At 45.2% G+C, this 18,170-nt stretch overlaps 7 protein-coding genes across 7 annotated transcripts; 4 read left to right on the top strand and 3 right to left on the bottom strand.

Annotated features, from left to right (window-relative positions):
- Window positions 1–6,009: 6,009 nt before the first annotated feature.
- Window positions 6,010–6,673, bottom strand: N0V96_001740 (40S ribosomal protein eS10; the record flags this gene model as incomplete). Its single annotated transcript, XM_053192963.1, has 3 exons — window positions 6,010–6,055; window positions 6,146–6,564; window positions 6,635–6,673. The coding sequence occupies 3 exons, from the start codon at window positions 6,671–6,673 to the stop codon at window positions 6,010–6,012; spliced, it is 504 nt and encodes a 167-aa protein (XP_053049494.1).
- Window positions 6,674–7,119: 446 nt separating this feature from the next.
- On the top strand, window positions 7,120–7,977 carry N0V96_001739 (uncharacterized protein; the record flags this gene model as incomplete). The annotated part of the gene is made up of 1 exon (XM_053192962.1): window positions 7,120–7,977. One exon carries the CDS (start codon window positions 7,120–7,122, stop codon window positions 7,975–7,977), a length of 858 nt encoding a protein of 285 aa, XP_053049493.1.
- A 348-nt stretch (window positions 7,978–8,325) lies between these two features.
- On the bottom strand, window positions 8,326–8,863 carry COX12 (Cytochrome c oxidase subunit 6B; the record flags this gene model as incomplete). The annotated part of the gene is made up of 4 exons (XM_053192961.1): window positions 8,326–8,360; window positions 8,410–8,473; window positions 8,528–8,640; window positions 8,815–8,863. 4 exons carry the CDS (start codon window positions 8,861–8,863, stop codon window positions 8,326–8,328), a joined length of 261 nt encoding a protein of 86 aa, XP_053049492.1.
- A 351-nt stretch (window positions 8,864–9,214) lies between these two features.
- Window positions 9,215–9,718, top strand: N0V96_001737 (uncharacterized protein; the record flags this gene model as incomplete). The annotated part of the gene is made up of 4 exons (XM_053192960.1): window positions 9,215–9,277; window positions 9,339–9,354; window positions 9,470–9,532; window positions 9,585–9,718. 4 exons carry the CDS (start codon window positions 9,215–9,217, stop codon window positions 9,716–9,718), a joined length of 276 nt encoding a protein of 91 aa, XP_053049491.1.
- A 262-nt stretch (window positions 9,719–9,980) lies between these two features.
- N0V96_001736 (uncharacterized protein) lies at window positions 9,981–10,615 on the bottom strand (the record flags this gene model as incomplete). The annotated part of the gene is made up of 2 exons (XM_053192959.2): window positions 9,981–10,121; window positions 10,295–10,615. The coding sequence occupies 2 exons, from the start codon at window positions 10,613–10,615 to the stop codon at window positions 9,981–9,983; spliced, it is 462 nt and encodes a 153-aa protein (XP_053049490.1).
- Window positions 10,616–11,506: 891 nt separating this feature from the next.
- SEC31 (protein transport protein S31) lies at window positions 11,507–15,370 on the top strand (the record flags this gene model as incomplete). Its single annotated transcript, XM_053192958.2, has 3 exons — window positions 11,507–11,715; window positions 11,768–15,272; window positions 15,326–15,370. The coding sequence occupies 3 exons, from the start codon at window positions 11,507–11,509 to the stop codon at window positions 15,368–15,370; spliced, it is 3,759 nt and encodes a 1,252-aa protein (XP_053049489.2).
- A 502-nt stretch (window positions 15,371–15,872) lies between these two features.
- N0V96_001734 (uncharacterized protein) lies at window positions 15,873–17,020 on the top strand (the record flags this gene model as incomplete). Its single annotated transcript, XM_053192957.2, has 2 exons — window positions 15,873–16,020; window positions 16,110–17,020. The coding sequence occupies 2 exons, from the start codon at window positions 15,873–15,875 to the stop codon at window positions 17,018–17,020; spliced, it is 1,059 nt and encodes a 352-aa protein (XP_053049488.2).
- Between the last annotated feature and the right edge of the window lie 1,150 nt (window positions 17,021–18,170).

Below are 18,170 nucleotides of genomic sequence, written 5' to 3'. Positions count from 1 at the left end.
TTTATTTAAATTACGGATACTAGCTAATAATATATAGAAAAAGTATAATAAGGATTATAAATTATTAAAATAGTAATAAACATAACAAAACTCTAAGAAATTTAGAAAAAAGGTATTTTTAGATTTTAAGTTCGTATACTAATATATAAAGAAAAACGTAAATAGATTAAAGATTAGAGGACTAATTTTAAAAAAGGGGGATAGTACTTATTTTTTTTACTATAATATTAAAACGAAATGACTAAGTAATAAATTAGATTATAAAAAAAACTTAGATTTTTTTTAAAATTATTTAGAAAGTTTTAAATGTTAATTATAAGTTGAGATTCTTAGATATAATGAAGTATTATTTAGTTTTTTTTATATTTTATTTTTTGAACTAGTATTTAAAGGTTTATATACTAAAAAATTATATTATTATAGAACTAAATAAACTAGAATACGAAAGTTAAACGGATTATTAATTATAAAGTTAAGAATAAAATATAAGAATTCTTAATTAAATAGAAAAAATTATAAATATAAGGAAAAATATATAGGAACTTATTACAGAACCTCTAGAACTCCTAGTAACTTTTTAAGGATTATTAGAGGACGGTACTAATAGACTTAAAAAAGTAAACTTATTACTAATTTTAAAAATAGATTAGTTTATATTATTAGGAACCTATATAAACTATAATTCTTTAATTATATTATATTTATAAGTATTTAATACGAACTTTAGAGCGTTAGACTTATTTATTTTTTTATATTTTTTTAATAAAAAGTCTTAGCTTAGCGATTACGTATTAATTTATAAGTTTTTTAAATATAAGATAAACGATTAGTAGCGGTAGTTATTAATAACTAAAGACGGGCTAACTCTTTGTAAAGCTTAAAAAAGTTTTTTTATTTACTTTTTTTATTTTTTTTATTTTATTCCTTTTGCTAAGCGTTAAGTTTTTTAAACTATAAAAAAGAATATTAGAAAATAAATTTTTAAAAAGAAAAGGAAAAAAGATAAAACTTATAAGTTGAAGTTATTAATATTTTATTATAAGGCTTTTTTTATTTTAATATAGGTTCGATAGCGAAAAGAGCTTTTTACTAAACTAATACGGGACCCTTATATAAAAATAATAAGTATAAGGTATATTAGTAACTAACGAACGAGCTTTAATAAATTTTAAAAGTGCGAGGCACTTATAATTTTTTTATTTTTTATTTTTTTAGATTTTGTTTTTAAATTTGATTTTTTTATGCGACTTAATATAGTGTTAGTATTATAGAAAATAAATAGATAAATAAAACTTAATAGGCCCTAACCTGGGCTATGGATACTTATTTATAAGTCTATGGGACTAGATTTTTTAGAAGGGAGACCTAATATTATAACTTAATATGTATAAGATAAGACTAGGGCCTACCCCTGTAGGCTTATAGTAATTATAATATATTATATATATATAAAGGATATTAATATAGGAGTTATTCTAATAGAATAGAAGAATTATAAATAAAGTTATATAATAATAAGAAGGATTAATAAGTAATAAGCGGTTTATAAATAGGATTAATAAGATAAGGGCGGTTTATTTCTAAAGGACTAATATTACGATATCGGTCCTAATTATAAAGGAATTATTTAAATAGTATACGGGATTTATATATAATATAGCCTCGAGCTAGGCTCGAGGGCAGACCTTTATAACTTTTTTTAATAATTAATTTAATATTAAATTTTATAATCGCTTTTAATTATTTTTTATTAAGAAGCTTTTTTTAATAAGATTATAATTAATTATTAAAGTCTTATTTATTTTACGATTTATAGATATAGTTTTGAGGAAGCTATTTATAACTATAATACTATTTATTTAGTATTCGTAGCCTTAACTTCTACTAATATACTTATTACGATTAGCTAGCTATAATAAATAAGGATTATAAACTATTAAAATAATAATAAATATAATAAAATTCTAAAAAAATTAAAAAAAAGTATTTTTTAAATTTTAAGTTCGTACGCTAACGTATAAAAAAAAATATAAATAAATTAAGGATTAGAAAATTAACTTTAAAAAAAGGGGGATAATACTTATTTTTTTTATTATAATATTAAAATAAAAACGATTAAATAATAAATTAAATTATAAAAAACTTAGACTTTTTAAAATTACTTAGAAAATTTTAAATATTAATTATAAGCTAAGATTCTTAAATATAATAAAATATTATTTAGTTTTTTTATATTTTATTTTTTAAACTAATATTAAAAAGGTTTATATATAAAAAAATTATATTATTATAAAACTAAACGAACTAAAATATAAAATTAAATAAATTATTAATTATAGAACTAGGGACGAAATATAAGAATTCCTTATTAAATAGAAAAAACTATAAATATAAAAAAAATATATAAGAATTTATTACGAATTTTTAAAACTCTTAATAACTTTTTAAAGGAGTATTAAAATTAAAATTAAAACTAGAACTTTTAGTTATTACGGTATCCTAATTAATTATGTTAAAAAATATTATTAAATTATACCTCCCGTATTAATAAAGACTTATTAAAAAGAGCTACTTTTTTAAAAAGATTAGGGATTACCTTACCCTTCTTAAAAAACTATTCTCTTTACCTTTTATAAATAGTCTAACTTAAATAGAGATTTATTTATTTTAATTTATACTTAACAAAGGGCTTTTACTTATTTCTAAAGAAAAGACTTTTCTACCTCTTCTTTACGTTCTAAATAATTAGTTTTAGTTAGAAAACGGTTTATTATACTTATATTAATAAAATAAAAATATTACTACTTAGGGGAGAACTTATAATTATAAATTATATTAGCTAACGCGTTATAAGAATAATTACGACGAGTATACTCGTAATATTTCGATTTTCTTTTAAGTATTTTATACCTCTAACTTACTAAATAATAAAACGAGTAAGGTATTATAATTTTAAAACTATGCTCTTTTATTTTAAGAGCTAGTTTAAAGTAACGATAAGTTAAAGAACTAGTAAATATCTTAATAAAAAATATTCTTAGGAAGATCGGAGTAACTAAATAAGGACCCTATCGACTTATTTATAGGTTTATAGGACTAAATTTTTTAAAAAGGAAATTTAATATTATAACTTAATATATATAACTAAAACTAGGGCCGGCCCTATAAGCTTATAACGGCTATAATATACTATATATATATAAAACTAAGGAATATAAAAATTATTTTATAAAATAAAAGAACTATAAAATAAGTTATATATAAATAAAAAAAAATAATTAGGTAATAAAGTAATTATTATAATTATTTTAAATAAGCGATTATTAATACTTATTTTTTAATTATTAACGAATAAAATAGAATATTATAAAAAAATATATTTAAAAAACGAGATTTATATATAGTATAGCTTTAAACTAAGCTCGAGGATAGAACTTTTATAACTTTTTTTAATAATTAACTTAGTATTAAATTTTATGATTACTTTTTAGTTATTTTTACTAAGAAACTTTTTTAATAAAATTATAATTAATTACCGAAGCCTTATTTATTTTATAATTTATAAATATAGTTTTAGGAAGCTATTTACAATTATAATATTATTTATTTAATATTCGTAGCCTTAATTTTTGTTAATATACTTATTATAACTAGCTAGCCGTAATATAAGAAACTCTGATTTAAGTATTTATTTATTATTAATAATTATAATAATTACGTTTCTAATAATTTTATATAATAATATTATTTTAAAAATATTTATTTAGATTATTTATTATTATATTTTAATTATATTATATAATTCTTAAATATTTTAATATTCTCGCTCTTTAAAATATACTATTATAATAAGCTTAATAATTACGGCCTCTAGCTTAGTTTAATATTAATTAAAAAAAAGAACTTCTTTTACTATTATTTTTAAACTTAAAAATAAGTATTTATAAAATAAAATATATATATTAATTAAAAAAGTAATAGAGTTATAGCCCGTTAATATAAAATAGCCCCTATTTAATAAATTTATTATTATAACGTAATTTATAAACGTTTTATAAATATTATTATAAAAACCCTTATTACTAAAAAGCCCCTAAAATACTTTAAAATTATAATATTATTATTTTTAAAAAGTTAAGAGATTTTAAAAAAATATTAAAAGTTTTAAATATAAAATAAGAGCGAGGTTAATTATAATTTTATTATTTATAAATTAATATTTAATAAAATAAATAAGTGGTTAAATATTTAAAATATAGCCCTAGTTAATACTTAATTAATTATTAAATTACTAAAGGTTTAAGTAAAATTATATAAGCTAATTATAAAAGTAAAAAATATAATAAGATTTAAATAAATAATTTATATAAATCGAGGCTATTATAAGAATAAAAAAGGAAGCTAAGGTTTATTTATAATACTTAGTTATGGTTCTAAGGCCTATAATTAATATAAAAAAAGCTTAATTTATTAGTATATATTTAGAATTTTAAATTTAGTAATATTATACTAATAATAATCGAATTTATAGTTATAATATTAAAAAGTTAAAATCTAGAAAATCGTCTATTTTAGGTGATCTGTCGTGGGGGGTGATCCGTCGTGTAGGGTGGGGTCTTACGTATCGGGTTAGTTCAAAGATAGTGGGATGGGTCGTTGGATGCTCTGATATGATTCTGAATCTCTGCCACCCTGAGGTTAAGCTGAGTTTGCGTTTGGTGGCTCATAGCTTAATCGCGTCTCCGATTATTATTCTGCACCACAAGGTGCTAAGGCATGATGGAGTGTCCATCTTTGCTGGCGCGGTTAGAGTAGAATCGACATTTGCTTGCAGTTCCCTGTAGTAATTAGAAAATGTTCTGCCGCTAGTGATGTGGTGAAGCTGTGTGTAAATCAATGTCGGGTTGGGTTAGACAAGACATCGATTGGGTGAAGTGACTTTCATGGCAAGTACTCTTGCCCAGGACCTTCTCTTCCCTTCTCATCCCACGGCTCGGGGATATTGAGGTAACCGCGTCCGGAAGCTGGCACAGGTGCAGAAAGGAGGCCAGGTACGTAGGAGTGAGGGGAAGGGGGGATGAACCCTACCTCTTCCTGGGCCAGGTGCAAGCAATGGCACCCAAAGGCACGGCAGGACGTTGAGGAAGGCGTTCTGGTCTCTTCTGAGCCAATGCAGCACATCTCACCTGCTGAGACAAAGACGCACAGCCAGACAGCATTTGCAAAAGTGTGGAGAGGTTGCTTGAGTTCCGACCTTACGCGGGGGCGCAATTGAGACTCTCGCCCATTCGGCGTCCGGAAACCTGGCAGTCATGAGATTTACGCAGTCACCGCCACTTCCCAACGACCTTACTTACCCGCCTCGGGATTCCTCCAACTGGCCATCCCGTTCAACTTTCGAGGCTATCACGCATATTCGCTAAGGCAAGGGAACATCGCGCATTGCTTCTTTGCACAGAGGGGGCAGCGGCGCTACACATAAAACGCACTCATGTCTGGAACCATACGTTATTCGTGCGAAGCCTGCTGAAGCTATCCTACGTGCGTCGGCGCTTACCCCAGGCTCTCAACATTCCTTCATAGACGGACCCCTTTCTCGTCCATCCTTCGACTTGAGGAACGCTTTGCGCATGTCCTCGTTTCTTTTTCTCATCTTTGCCTGCCCTCGACATGCAGAAGGGGTCTTGAACGTGGCCTCTCGCAACTTCAGCACCACCCCACGTGCTAGCCGGCAGACACTGCTTGCTCATCACAGCGTGGTAAGAAGGACAAAAGGACGTTTCACAGTTTGGAGAGAACGGCACAAAGCCGCAGGCTGCAATTCATGACCTTTTGATGCAAACGATTTCCGAGGATCTAACCTCCAAACTCCCACGATGTTTCCCCCGTTGTCTGTGACGTTAACAGACGCGCGACTGTTCCGGCCATCCACTTTTTAGAGTACATGTCGGTGCCTTTTTGTTTCTGCCAATGCGTCTCGAGAGTAAAAGCCGATAGGAAAGAATCCTCTTACGAGGGGGGAGCGGCGCCACGGCCACGGCCAAAGCCACCACGGCTGTAACATGTGTTAGCAAAAAAAGACGTTCTGACCCTTACTATGCGCAGTATCGACATGGCGCAAAGCATTCGAGGGGTTGAGGCTCACAATTGGGGCTCGAATCCACCAGGGGCACCACCCTCCTTGCCACCCTCGCCAGCATCACGGCGGCGGTAGCCACCCTCACGGTCACCACGGTCACCTCCACGGCCACGGCCGCCGAAGGGTCTTCTCTCGCGCTCGCCCTCGCCGAGCATGCCGCGGGGAGGAGCGTGGGAGCGCTGCTGCTTGATGTGGGTGGCGGGGACAATCTCGGCGGGAAGGTGAAGCCACTCGCGGAGGTAGTCGAGACCCTCGGGGGTCAGGGTGTAGTAGTAGTACTGCCACGAGAACTGGGTCTTGACATAGCCGCGGGAGGTGAGCGACTGGCAGGCCTTGACGACGAACAGGTTCTTGGTGTCGATGTCGGGGTGCTTGGGGAGGTTGAAGTCCTTCTTCGCGACGAGGACACCCTCACGGAAGAGGTACTGTAATTTTCGTCGTCAGCAATCGCTATCCTCCCAATTTTTCAGCACGCCTGAAAATTGTAAATCTAACCTCGTGGATCTTCTTGCGGTCGGCCTTGGGGATCAACATCGTGGCGGTTGTCGTGGTCGCTGCTGGTCGATGAGTGGGATGTCTGATCGAGCGCTGTCGAGAACTAACAAAAAGTTTCGAAATTCGTCGTGGGAAGGTAGAATAGCCTAGTGGGCGTCAACCCTACGCGGAACGGACGAAGTGTGGGGCGCTGTAATGGCACGCAGAGCAGTCACGTGTAGATAACGCCTATTGATAAGTGGGTGTATCCTCAAGGGCCGCCACACTTCCTCAGAGTGCTGCGCCTCACCCAGTAGCTAGGTATCTGCGATAAGTCAGGGCCATCTCATAATCATCGTTGTATCCAAACACTGAACATTTGCCTGCCACTTCGCGTCCCCATCCCGCCTCGACATCGTCACCTGCCTATCGATTTACTATTGCGTCGGCGCAAATCGAGAAACCAAATACTTCGGTCACGGACATAAAGCACTCCCAACTCGAAAATGGCTGTCAAGAACGTCAACGTGTTCGTCAGCACCTTTGCTGGTTTGGGCCTACCGTCGACACTGGTACTGCCTGTTCCCTCGACGACGACCCTATGCGACTTGCGACAACAGCTTGACGAGCGACTGCCCGCCACAGACAACCGCCTTATCCTGACAACCGTCTCCAACAAAGAGCTGTCAACTTCGTCTACCAAACCAGTGTCAGATCTTCTGTCATCCATCGACGATGACTTTGTTTCTTTGCGACTTTCCGTACCGCTTTGCGGTGGCAAGGGTGGTTTTGGGTCCCAGCTTCGAGCTGCCGGTGGTCGCATGTCCTCAAAGAAGAAGCGCAACCAGGGAGATGCGAACAACTCAAGCCGAAACCTTGACGGCAGACGTTTGCGGACCGTCACCGAGGCCAAGGCGCTGGCTGAGTACCTCGCCATCAAGCCAGAGATGGAGAAGAAAGAGAAGGAGAAGCGTCGCGAGAGATGGGAGCAGATTGTTGAGCTTGCAGAGAAACGCGAGGACGAGATCAAGAACGGCAGCAAAGGTCGCCTCGACGGAAAGTGGGTTGAGGACAAGGAAGAGTCCAACGAGAGAACCCGCGAAGCGGTACTTGCTGCCATGAAAGCCGGAAAGTACAAGGACAACCTTCTCGGTACGTCGCAAGGATCGACAGGATCAGAGGAGACGGACGAAGAAATGAGTGAGAATGAGCAGGATGAGGAAGGAGGCAGCTCGAAGGAGTCAACACCGCCGTCAGAACCGGCAAAGGCACCCAAGGACAAGCCGAGAACGTTCTTTGGATTCGATGAGGACGATGAGTTTATGAGTTCTGATGAAGATGAAGTCAAGAGCAAGAAGAAGTGAGCTGTCGAGTCGGATCGCTTCTCATGACTTTTTACTTCTTTCTTTGTTCTACTATCTTCATCACACTGCTTGGCTTGCGTAAGGGTTGCAGGGACAAATGGGAGCGCACGGAGTTTCTGGTCAGCCGGGTTAAAGGAACGGTATCAAGGTTCATGTTTTTGTACAAGTGATCAAATGGGCGGACACTACAAATAGTTTTCACGAAATCATATTCGGCGCCCTGGAGCGTCATCAGCGTCATCGCACGACACGTCCTCCGATGCTCTATTTGAGGTCTCGATCCATCTTGAAGTAATACAGTCGCCCGGCTCCTCCGTCTAACCTGCTCACAACAGAGTCCAAATTCGCTTATGCGTCGAGCTTGACGGGGAAGTTGCCGGCCTCTGTTATGTGTCAGTATGCGTGCTTTTGATTTGCGGACGGAGTGCTAACCTCTCTGCTCGTCCCAACGGGTGTACCAGCCAGAGGGGCACAGAGAGCGGTAGCCGAGCCAGAACTGCGACTGGTTAGTTTCTTTCAATTTTCAACATAACTCGCGAACGGTCCGGACCTGGCGGCAAGGGGCGAAGTCCTCGCCCTTGGCGTTGATGCACTTGTGGTAGTCGACGTAGTTCTGCCAGCAGTGCTTGGTCTGGTTCATGTTCGGGTAGCGGGCATCGGTGCCTATACAAGTCAAGTCAGATTCACATCGCTCATCGTGCCCGCTTCCAATTGAGGCGACGCTATCGCGGGTTTCGGTGGTTCGGGCGGAGGGTTCATACCGGCTATAGTGGTCATCAGTTAGCCTCGGAAAAAAGATCAGACCATAATTTGGAGAGGGATATTTCTTCAGCGTACCGGTAACGAACTTGAAGGGCTTGGTGACGAGCTCCTGATCGTCAGACATTTTGGCGGCTTGCGAGTTCAATTGACTGGGAGTCGGATCTGGTGATGAGGTCGAGTGGGCAGCGGCGTGCGATCGGTGTTGATGCTTTGAGAGCAATTGAATGGTCGTTTCTGCACCGAGAATCAGGTGGTGACGGGCGAGAACGGGTGGATGCCTGAAGATGGCCAATCGGGCCTCAGGCATTAGAAAGGTGGGCCGAGCTCCAGTCCAACATCAGACCAGACCGATGGAAGTCGAGTCCAACTTCTAAACACTCATTTTGAGATCCAATCCCGATCAACTACGCTCCCTCCCGCCGTACCGACAGCACCGAAAAATCTCCCCTCTTCAGAAAATAACAAAATCGCCAAAATGCGTCCTACTCTCGGTCTCCGCGCTTTCCGCCCGACTCTGCGCATGATGTCCCCCGTTCCCGTACGTTGAAATTTCGCCGGTCCGGATGAGCGCAATCGCTAATTCTTATGTCTCCCCTTAGGCCGAGGACCAAGTCGGTACGTCGACACCCGCCCCCAGCCATTGAAGACTCCCGCGATATCGGATATCTACTTCGACGAAAAACCGTGGTGTTGCGAAATGGCTAGCAGGTGCTGATATTGTTGACTCTAGGCCACACCGTCTCCCAGAGACTGCGCAAGCTCCGCCAGATCCCTCCCGAGTTGATCCCCCTCGGTACGTCATTAGGCATTCAAGGTTGCGTCAAATTTTTGTTGACGAAACATAGGTGTTGTCGTTGGCTTCGCTCTGGCCGCTGCCACCTACTCCGTCGGACGTCACTTCATGACCGACAAGACCATCCGTCTCAAGCGCCAGGGCAAGTCTGCCGCCGACGCCGGCCACGGAGAGGAGCACCACTAAGCGAAGGTTATGAGGACGACGGGAGAACGGTTGACCATGGCGCTCGTGTGTTATTAGGGAGGATCAGTTTGTATAAGTCTACGACAGAGACAGATCAAAAAGCACCAGAGACGCTGCTTTCATTTCCTTTCTCATTGTGCTTCTCCGCCTCAAGTATTAGAGAAAAGCCGTGCCCCTTTTATATCTCGGTAAAACCATGTGAACGCCGTCGCTATGTAATTCGAAAGAGGCTTCCGTCGCCTTCGTCCACACCTCCTCATCTTCACTCTGGTCGTGGTCCCGCAACATCAAGCCCCTCCAAACCTTGCATGGGGTCATCCCCACGCATCTCAATCTGTGCCGTGCCTTGGTCCGTTGCCAACCCGTCCTCCTCGCCAACAGCATGCTCTGCCAGCCATCCTTCCTATGATGAATATCAGTGGCTTATTTCAAAGCTCCATAAGGCAGCAATATGAGGAAGGAGAGTGTCATAATAGCAGAGTGATAGGAATAGGAGTAAGGAAAGAGGAAAATAAGAAGTAGTGAGAACAGCGAACATAAGATGTATATAAGACATATTTTCTAGGAATGACTAACCTGTTCCCAGACAGCTTTCTTGCTGCCCAGGCCCTCGTCTGCGCTCTTCGGAACTTTGGCGGCCGACACTTTGATGACTCGCCCGAAGAATTCTGACTGATCCATGTTGTCGATGGCTTCTTTCGCGTCCTCCGTGTCTTCGTACTCAACATAGGCGAAGCCACGGTGAGGATCTGTTGAGTTTGGCTTGTCGTTCTTCGGTAGCGATACATCGGCGATTTCTCCAAAGGGGATGAATGCATCGTGAACATTGGCGGCCGTCACTATTGAGGCCAGCCCACCAACGAAGACGGTCGATTTCCAGCGCGCAGCGTCCGTCATCTTTGCTCAGATTGTAATCGTTTGGCGGTTGTTGAATTCGTTAACCTGCTCAGCAATACCTTGAGAGTGAGCGCGGCTAGGTGACAATTGAGTGAATCTTTCTGATAGTACCTAAGTGGAGTTTCTGCGTAAGAGCTGTTGTAAGTCTCTATTGGCTGAGTGGATTTTTAGCTACTTGGAGCTGTGCCGTGGTTGTTTGGGTGTAAGCTTCCAGTTACGTAAGCCACACGCAGCGACGATTGCTCGCTTCTTCCCCTCCACTGAGGTACCTTACCTTAAGGTATACCCATCTTCAACATTGAGTTTGGATATCATCTTCTGTCGGGTATCCCTGCTTCTACAAACTTGCTTATGTAGTTTTTTACTTTCTCATCTTGATTGGGAATATATGGGATTTCCGATGAAAGAAGATACATCATGAAGATACATCTTGAAGATGGCCGCTTATGTAATGAATTCCATGTCCCGCGACTGCTCTCCGCCTTCAACTCTCCCTGCTGTGATGACGATGCACGTGACGCCACTTTTCCTGCTTGAGCCAGTTGAGAGGTGCACGGTCCAGTACTAGGGGGGCCATTGATGGCTGCGATTTAGGCCTTGGGGAGCTTGGGATGGGGCTGCAATCTGGCATCATATTTCCCTAAGGGCCAGCGTGCACTGTGACACTACCGCTTCAACGACTAATAGCCACCTCTCCCATAAGGCTTGGTTTTACTTTTCTCAACTCCAGAGAATCTCGGCCCTCCTCGCCAGATCTTCTTGTTACTGTCACGTCAACCAATGCCAATTCGCAGCGAAATTTGTCTTTCTTAGACTGGCCGACTTCCCTTATAGCAACGTCCCCCCCCTCCCTCCGAGTGCAGTCCTGGGGACTGAGTGATTCTCGCAATCATGGTTCGCCTCCGCGAGATCCCAAGGACCGCGGCGTTCGCCTGGTCCCCCGACCCGTCGAAGCCTCTTTTGATCACCGGCACTAGAGCTGGAGCTGTGGATGCCGACTTTTCTGATGAGACCAAGCTGGAGCTGTGGGACCTCAACCTTGACAACCAAGACCAAGGCCTCGAGCTGCAGCCCATAGCTAGCATCAGCACCGACTCGAGGTAGGCTCTGCTGCCGCGCTACCAATCAGACATATTGGCTCACGACACTTAGATTCTATGACCTCGCTTGGGGGCCCGCCGATTCCGACCACCCGAGGGGTATCATCGCAGGTGCCCTCGAAAATGGCTCTCTCGACTTGTGGGATGCCGAGAAGCTCATCGATGGAGCCGAGGATGCCTTCATGTCCCGCACAACGAAGCACACCGGTGCGATCAAGTCCCTCCAGTTCAACTCCCTCCGACCGAATATCCTTGCGACCGCTGGCGCAAAGGGAGAATTGTTCGTTTACGACATCAACGACGTGGAAAACCCATTCCGACTGGGAACCGCCGCTGCTCGCGCTGACGACCTGGAAGTTGTCGCATGGAACCGCAAGGTTGCGCACATTCTCGCTACCGGAGGTTCTGGCGGTTTTGTCACTGTCTGGGACTTGAAGACCAAGAAGGCCTCCTTGACCCTGAACAACAACAGAAAGCCCGTCAGCGCCATTGCTTGGGATCCCAACAACTCGACGAAGCTCCTGACCGCCACTCACGACGATACCGCTCCCGTTATCTTCCTGTGGGATCTCAGAAATGCCAATGCGCCCGAGAGGACGCTTCAGGGACACGAGCAGGGTATTCTTTCCCTGTCTTGGTGTCAGCAGGATAGCGACTTGCTGCTTTCTTGCGGCAAAGACAACAGAACTCTGGTGTGGAACCCTCAAACGGGAGAGAGACTGGGAGAGTTCCCTGAGGTTACAAACTGGACCTTCCTCACTAGATTCAACCCCGCCAACCCCAATCTTTCCGCTACCGCTGGTTTCGACGGCAAGATCACCGTCCAGACCCTTCAGAACACCAACCCTACGAACACGCAGGCCGCTACCAACAACAACCTCGATGGTGAAGACTTCTTTACCAGTGCCCAGACACAGCCTCAGGGAGCGTCGTTCTCCTTGAGCCAAGCTCCCAAGTGGTTCGAGCGTCCAGTGGGGGCCACCTTTGGCTTTGGTGGAAAACTTGTCATTTTCAAGCAAAATGCCCAGCAAAAGTCCACCAAGATCTCCATCTCCCAGTTCTCTGTTGACTCGTCCATCGGTACCTCCACGGAAAAGTTCGAGGAGTCTTTGCAGTCAGGCGACATTGTTGGTCTCTGCGAGTCCCGTAAGGAACAAGCTAAGACCGAGGAGGAGAAGGCGGACTGGCTTGTCATGGAAACCCTTACGGGCGAGAACCCGCGGAAGCGCATTGTTGAGTACCTCGGATTCAACGAGGAAGAGATCACCAACGGAGTCTCGAGCAAGGAAGAGACGAAATCTGAGGATGCCGCGGCGGACAAGGAGGAGGACACGAAGGAGGCAGAGAAGCCCGACAACATGTGGGGCGAGGCCGACGGAGAAGGAGAGGAAGACTTCTTGTCGAATCTCTCTGCAACCAAGGGCGCCAAGACGGACAGTCCTTTCCACCTACTGGCTGACACAGATACCACAGTGGAGAAGTCCATCACCAAGGCTTTGATGCTTGGAAACTTTGCAAAGGCCACTGAGATCTCCCTCAAGGAACAGCGTTGGGCAGATGCTTTCCTCATTGCCAACTGCGGTGGCCAGGAGCTGGTGGACAAAGTGCAGAGCGCCTATCTGGCCAGCAAGGACGGTGTCCCAAGCTACGTCCGCTTGCTTGGATCAGTCATTGCCAAGAACCTGTGGGATGTTGTCTACAACGCCGACCTCGAGAATTGGAAGGAGTCAATGGCCATTCTTTGCACGTTCTCTGACCCCAAAGAGTTCCCCGATCTCTGCGAGGCTCTTGGCGACCGCATCCTCGAGAACGGCTCACGCAAGGATGCTTCTTTCTGTTTCCTCGTTGGGTCAAAGCTTGAGAAGGTCGTCTCCATCTGGATCACGGAGCTTGAGGAGGCCGAGCAGGCTGGCATGCAGGAACCTAGCGATGATTCGACGTTCTCTGTGCACGCTCGTTCACTTCAGCACTTCATCGAGAAGGTGACCATCTTCCGTCAAGTCACAAAGTTCCAGGACTCTGGAAAGGAGCAGTCTGCCGACTGGAAGCTGTCAGCTTTGTACGAGAAGTACACGGAATACGCCGATATCATTGCCGCCCACGGTCAACTCGCAGTTGCCCAGAAATACCTGGATTTGCTGCCCAAGGAGTATCCTGAGGCGCAGCTAGCAAGGGAGCGCTTGGCACGGGCTACGGGCAAGGCCGCCGTCTCGCAGGCCGCACCAAAGGCGCCGGCTGCTGCACGTCGTCCGGGACAACCTCCTGCGGCGGCCAACCCCCGGGCCACCCCCGGTTATCAGCCCTACCAGCCCGCTGCCCCTGCTCCGACTCCTGTCGGTGCTAGCCCGTACGCACCAACGGGACCGGCTCTCGTCGCAGCAACCGGACCGGCAGCTGCGTCGAACCCCTATGCCCCGGCTGCCCCGGCGATCGGTGGTTACGCACCTACCGGCCAGTCGCCCTACGGCCCGAGCCAAGGCTACCAGCCTCCCGTCGCCCAGCCGGCCTATCAAGCACCCTCGGGCTATGGACCACCTCCCTCAAACTTCGGCTCGGTGCCGCCGCCGCCGCGCAACTCCACGCCTACTACGTCCTTCCGCCCCAAGGAGAGTTGGAATGATGTACCTTTGGTTGCCAAGGCACCTCCTCCAAGGAAGACTACTCCTAGCGTCGCTCCAATCTCTTCGCCGTTCTCTCAGCAACCTAACCAGCCGGGTCCCCCGCCTCAGAGCCCGTACGGACGTACTGGTTCAACGCCGCCTCCTCCTCCGCCCAAGGGCCCCGCCCCGCCTCGTGTCACGTCTCCTCTGGCCGGTCCTCCCCAGACTTTCCAGGCCCCGCCTAGGCCAACATCATCGGCATCGAACGCATACGCGCCTCCGCCCCCTCAGCCCGGCGCGATGCCACCGCCTACCATGCCTCGCACTGCCTCGCCATACAACCCTCCTCCATCTGGCCCTGCCCCTCTAACCGCTACGCGCCCGCTCCCTCGGCCCAGCCACAAGCAAGCCAGCCACCCTTGGGGTCCTCTATGCCACCTCCCGGAAGCCAGCCTCCCCGAGAAACCCCCTATGCGCCGCCGCCCCAGCAGCCGGGCACACCACAGAACCAGTACGCGCCTTCGCCGTACGGCGCCCCCCTGCTGCTGCTTCGAGGCCGCCCACTGGCCCTCCTCCCTCCAACGGACCTCCGCCTGCTGCCAGAGCTCAGCCGACCCCTCCTCCCCGAAGGCGGCTGCCCCGCCCAAGGCCAGACACCCTGCTGGCGACCGGTCGCACATTCCAGCTCACGCCCAGCGACTGGTCGATGTCCTCAGCTCGGATATGCAGCGTGTAGCTTCTCGCGCGCCTTCGTCCTTTGCTGCGCAAGTCAAGGATACTCAAAAGCGCCTCAATCTGCTTTTTGATCACTTGAACAACGAGGAGCTGGTCAAGCCTGACACAATCGATCAACTTTGTGCTTTGGGCGAGGCTATTGAGCAGAAGAATTATGAGGTTGCTCACAAGATCCAAGTCGAGATCCAGCGGGACAAGACTGATGAATGCGGTAACTGGATGGTAAGTTCGCTGCTACGATACTTCACTTACTATGTACTAATATCTTATCTCAGGTCGGTGTTAAGCGTTTGATCAGCATGAGCAAGGCCACTCCATGAGTGCCTTCTCTAAGTTAAGGGGATGGGATGTCATGGGACATGAGATGTTGATGATAGCCAACTGCGCTTTTACGTATACATTAGAGCTTAAATCGAATGTGGAGACTGTGATTGAATGCCTGCAATTCTACCGTGGTAGATGCTCAGATGATTTGGACTCGTGGCAATGAAAGTAGAAAAGCGAAATTCCGATTGAGAGGGTGAAGAACTCGCTCTGCCATTTGATCAACTCGGCGTCTGGATTGCAAGTCATGCAAATATTGAGGGAATTACAATTGTTCCTGAAAGGAAAATTGCAACTGGTTGTCAAGACTTGTTCCCAGTACGTTTTTCGTGCAAGGTTTGGGTGGGTTGACTGGAGCTCCCTACCTACCTAGTTAGGTGTAAGCTGGCACCTGCGCCAAGATAAGATAAACAAGGGCGGGCTAAAGCCAACATCATCCACAAAACGTCACACCTCGACAACCTGTCACCCCACAGCCAACAAACCAAATCACCCACGATGACGGAGTCAACATCAGAGGATGCTGCGGCTCAACGCGCAGCTGAACAAATTCGCCTGCGCAAGGCGAAGCGCGAGGCCAAAATTCGTGCTGGCGGAACCGCGAGACTGAACAAGATCACTGGTCTTGGTGGAGGATTCCAGCGAGGTACGATGACCGAACCTTTCTCGACAGCTAGCGCAACTGTAGACGCCGGTTTTGAGCTTCCACAAAGCTAACTTTCGATTTCTATCTAGATGAGGCCGTATCTACACCTCCCTCAGCATCATCGTCCCCCGCTCCGGCCACGTCAGGTCTGCCGAAGCCCAGCGTGAGCGCCGACCATGCAGACCCCGAGGAAATCGACATCTCCCAGCACTACTACGAACCAGCCTCGACACCGCGTCCCTCTGCCGCTGGACCGCCCTTCGACCCGAACTCTATGAACGAGGACCAGCTTCGACAAATGATGCTCGGCTTCGAGGGCCCTGGCGCGGGCGGAGCCCCGCAGAACCCTTTTGCGGGTCCTGGTATGGGAGGAGGCATGCCCGGCGGCGAAGATGATCCCTTGATGAAGATGCTCTCGCAGATGATGGCCGGTGGCGGCGCTCCTGGTGGCATGCCAGGCTTTCCCGGTGCCGGCGGTGCGCAGGGTGGTTTCCCCGCGGGATTCCCTGGCATGCCTGGCATGCCTGGCATGCCCGGTATGCCTGGTATGCAAACGCCCGAACAAGCCAAGGCCGCTTCGTCCGCCTACATCTGGCGCATTGTCCACGCTATCTTTGCAATCTCTCTTGGTCTCTATATCGCCCTTACCACGACCTTCTCCGGCAGCAAGCTTGAACGCGAGCGCACGGCGCTGTCTTACAACTACCCCACGGGCAGCGATGAGGCAGTCACAGACGTTAACAGTATGGAAAAGGGCCGCGAGATCTTCTTCTGGATCTTCGCGACGACTGAGGCTGTGTTGCTTACGACAAGGTTCTTCATTGAGCGTGGACGGGCACCTCCGCCGGGCATGCTGTGGACTGTTGTGGGATTTTTGCCTGGTTCGATCAAGACTTACGCCGAGACTGCGTTGCGGTATGGACAGATCTTCTTGACGGTGAGAAGCGATATCCTCGTATGTGTGTTTGTCTTGGGTCTTGCTTCGTTGATTCGCGGATGAAGCCACCGGTTGAGGTTATTCACTGGTTGGGGGCAAGTTCTAGGTAGAGGGGCACTTCAGTCGAAGTTGAATTCGACCAGCCTCACGGCATAATGGTCAATACACTATTTCTACCTAGAGTGCAATCCGTCGGTCATGAAAGGTTTGGAAGTCCAGAGTGCTTTTGTGAAAAGTAGTGTTTTCAAATCCCAAGTGACTATGTTTGACCTATTACAGCGTGTCAGTTTCAGGCCTTTGACCTTAGTCTTGTCATTTAAGACGTATTCCTGTTTTGTGTATACATTCTGACCAAGGAAACTATCGAGCTACTAGCTCTGAGGCTTCGACAAAGTACTATCATTTCGAATCGGCCTGAAAGCCATAGCGTAAGAGCATACTTACTCCAATTCCAAGGCTGTCTAGGAGAGATCAACCAGGTCATTCTCATAATCGTATCATTCATTAGATGGGGTCCGCAGAGTGGTGCTGAGTATTCATCTGTGCAGTGGTAGTGACGGGCACGGAGGCGGAGGCGGGCCCGGATAATACCAATGGTGCGCCTTGTCCTGACTTACTCAACAGATCTACAAGGCAACAAGCGGAAAGTTAGAACTAGCAACAGCTGTACTCGGCCGAAAATTCACGGTGAGCTCAGTGTCCTTATTGATATCGTCCACTTAGGAGTAAGGGGGTAGTGCTGATTCATGGCGCAGAGTCTATATGCCCTGACAGCCCACTTCCTCATACTCAAGTGCCGCGTCCGTATTCTTGGCTTTATGGGATTTACAAATGTTAGTCCGCGCGGAGGCCGTCGTTAAATTCGAAATATCCCTGCTATAGTCAGTGTGGCTAGGATAGCTCCCCGGGGCCGTTGCAGATCCATAATTCTGTAGGTTTTGTGATTAGAGGAGTTGCCCGAAGGCCACTGCGCAGTCGGTCATTTGCAATCCGAACACCCCAAGCGGGTGTAACATCTACCTTGCCTCCAGCGGAGTCTTTAACGGAGTTTATTTTGACGGAGAGTAGTGAAGATCCCGAGCAGCCTCGTGTCCAACTCGAGAGGAGAAGCATATATCGTATAAGATGACTTGGTGCCGTTCCAGGAGTCTGATAGTTTCCGCAACTTGATCAAGTCAAACGAATCTGCGTAACTCGGAAATCACTTTCTCAT

Source organism: Colletotrichum fioriniae (assembly GCF_027942845.1).
Source record: "Colletotrichum fioriniae strain IMI 355084 chromosome Unknown scaffold_1, whole genome shotgun sequence".
Classification (NCBI taxonomy): Eukaryota; Fungi; Ascomycota; class Sordariomycetes; order Glomerellales; family Glomerellaceae; genus Colletotrichum; species Colletotrichum fioriniae.
Note: the sequence above shows the minus strand (reverse complement) of the source record. Positions and strands in the feature narration are given on the sequence as shown.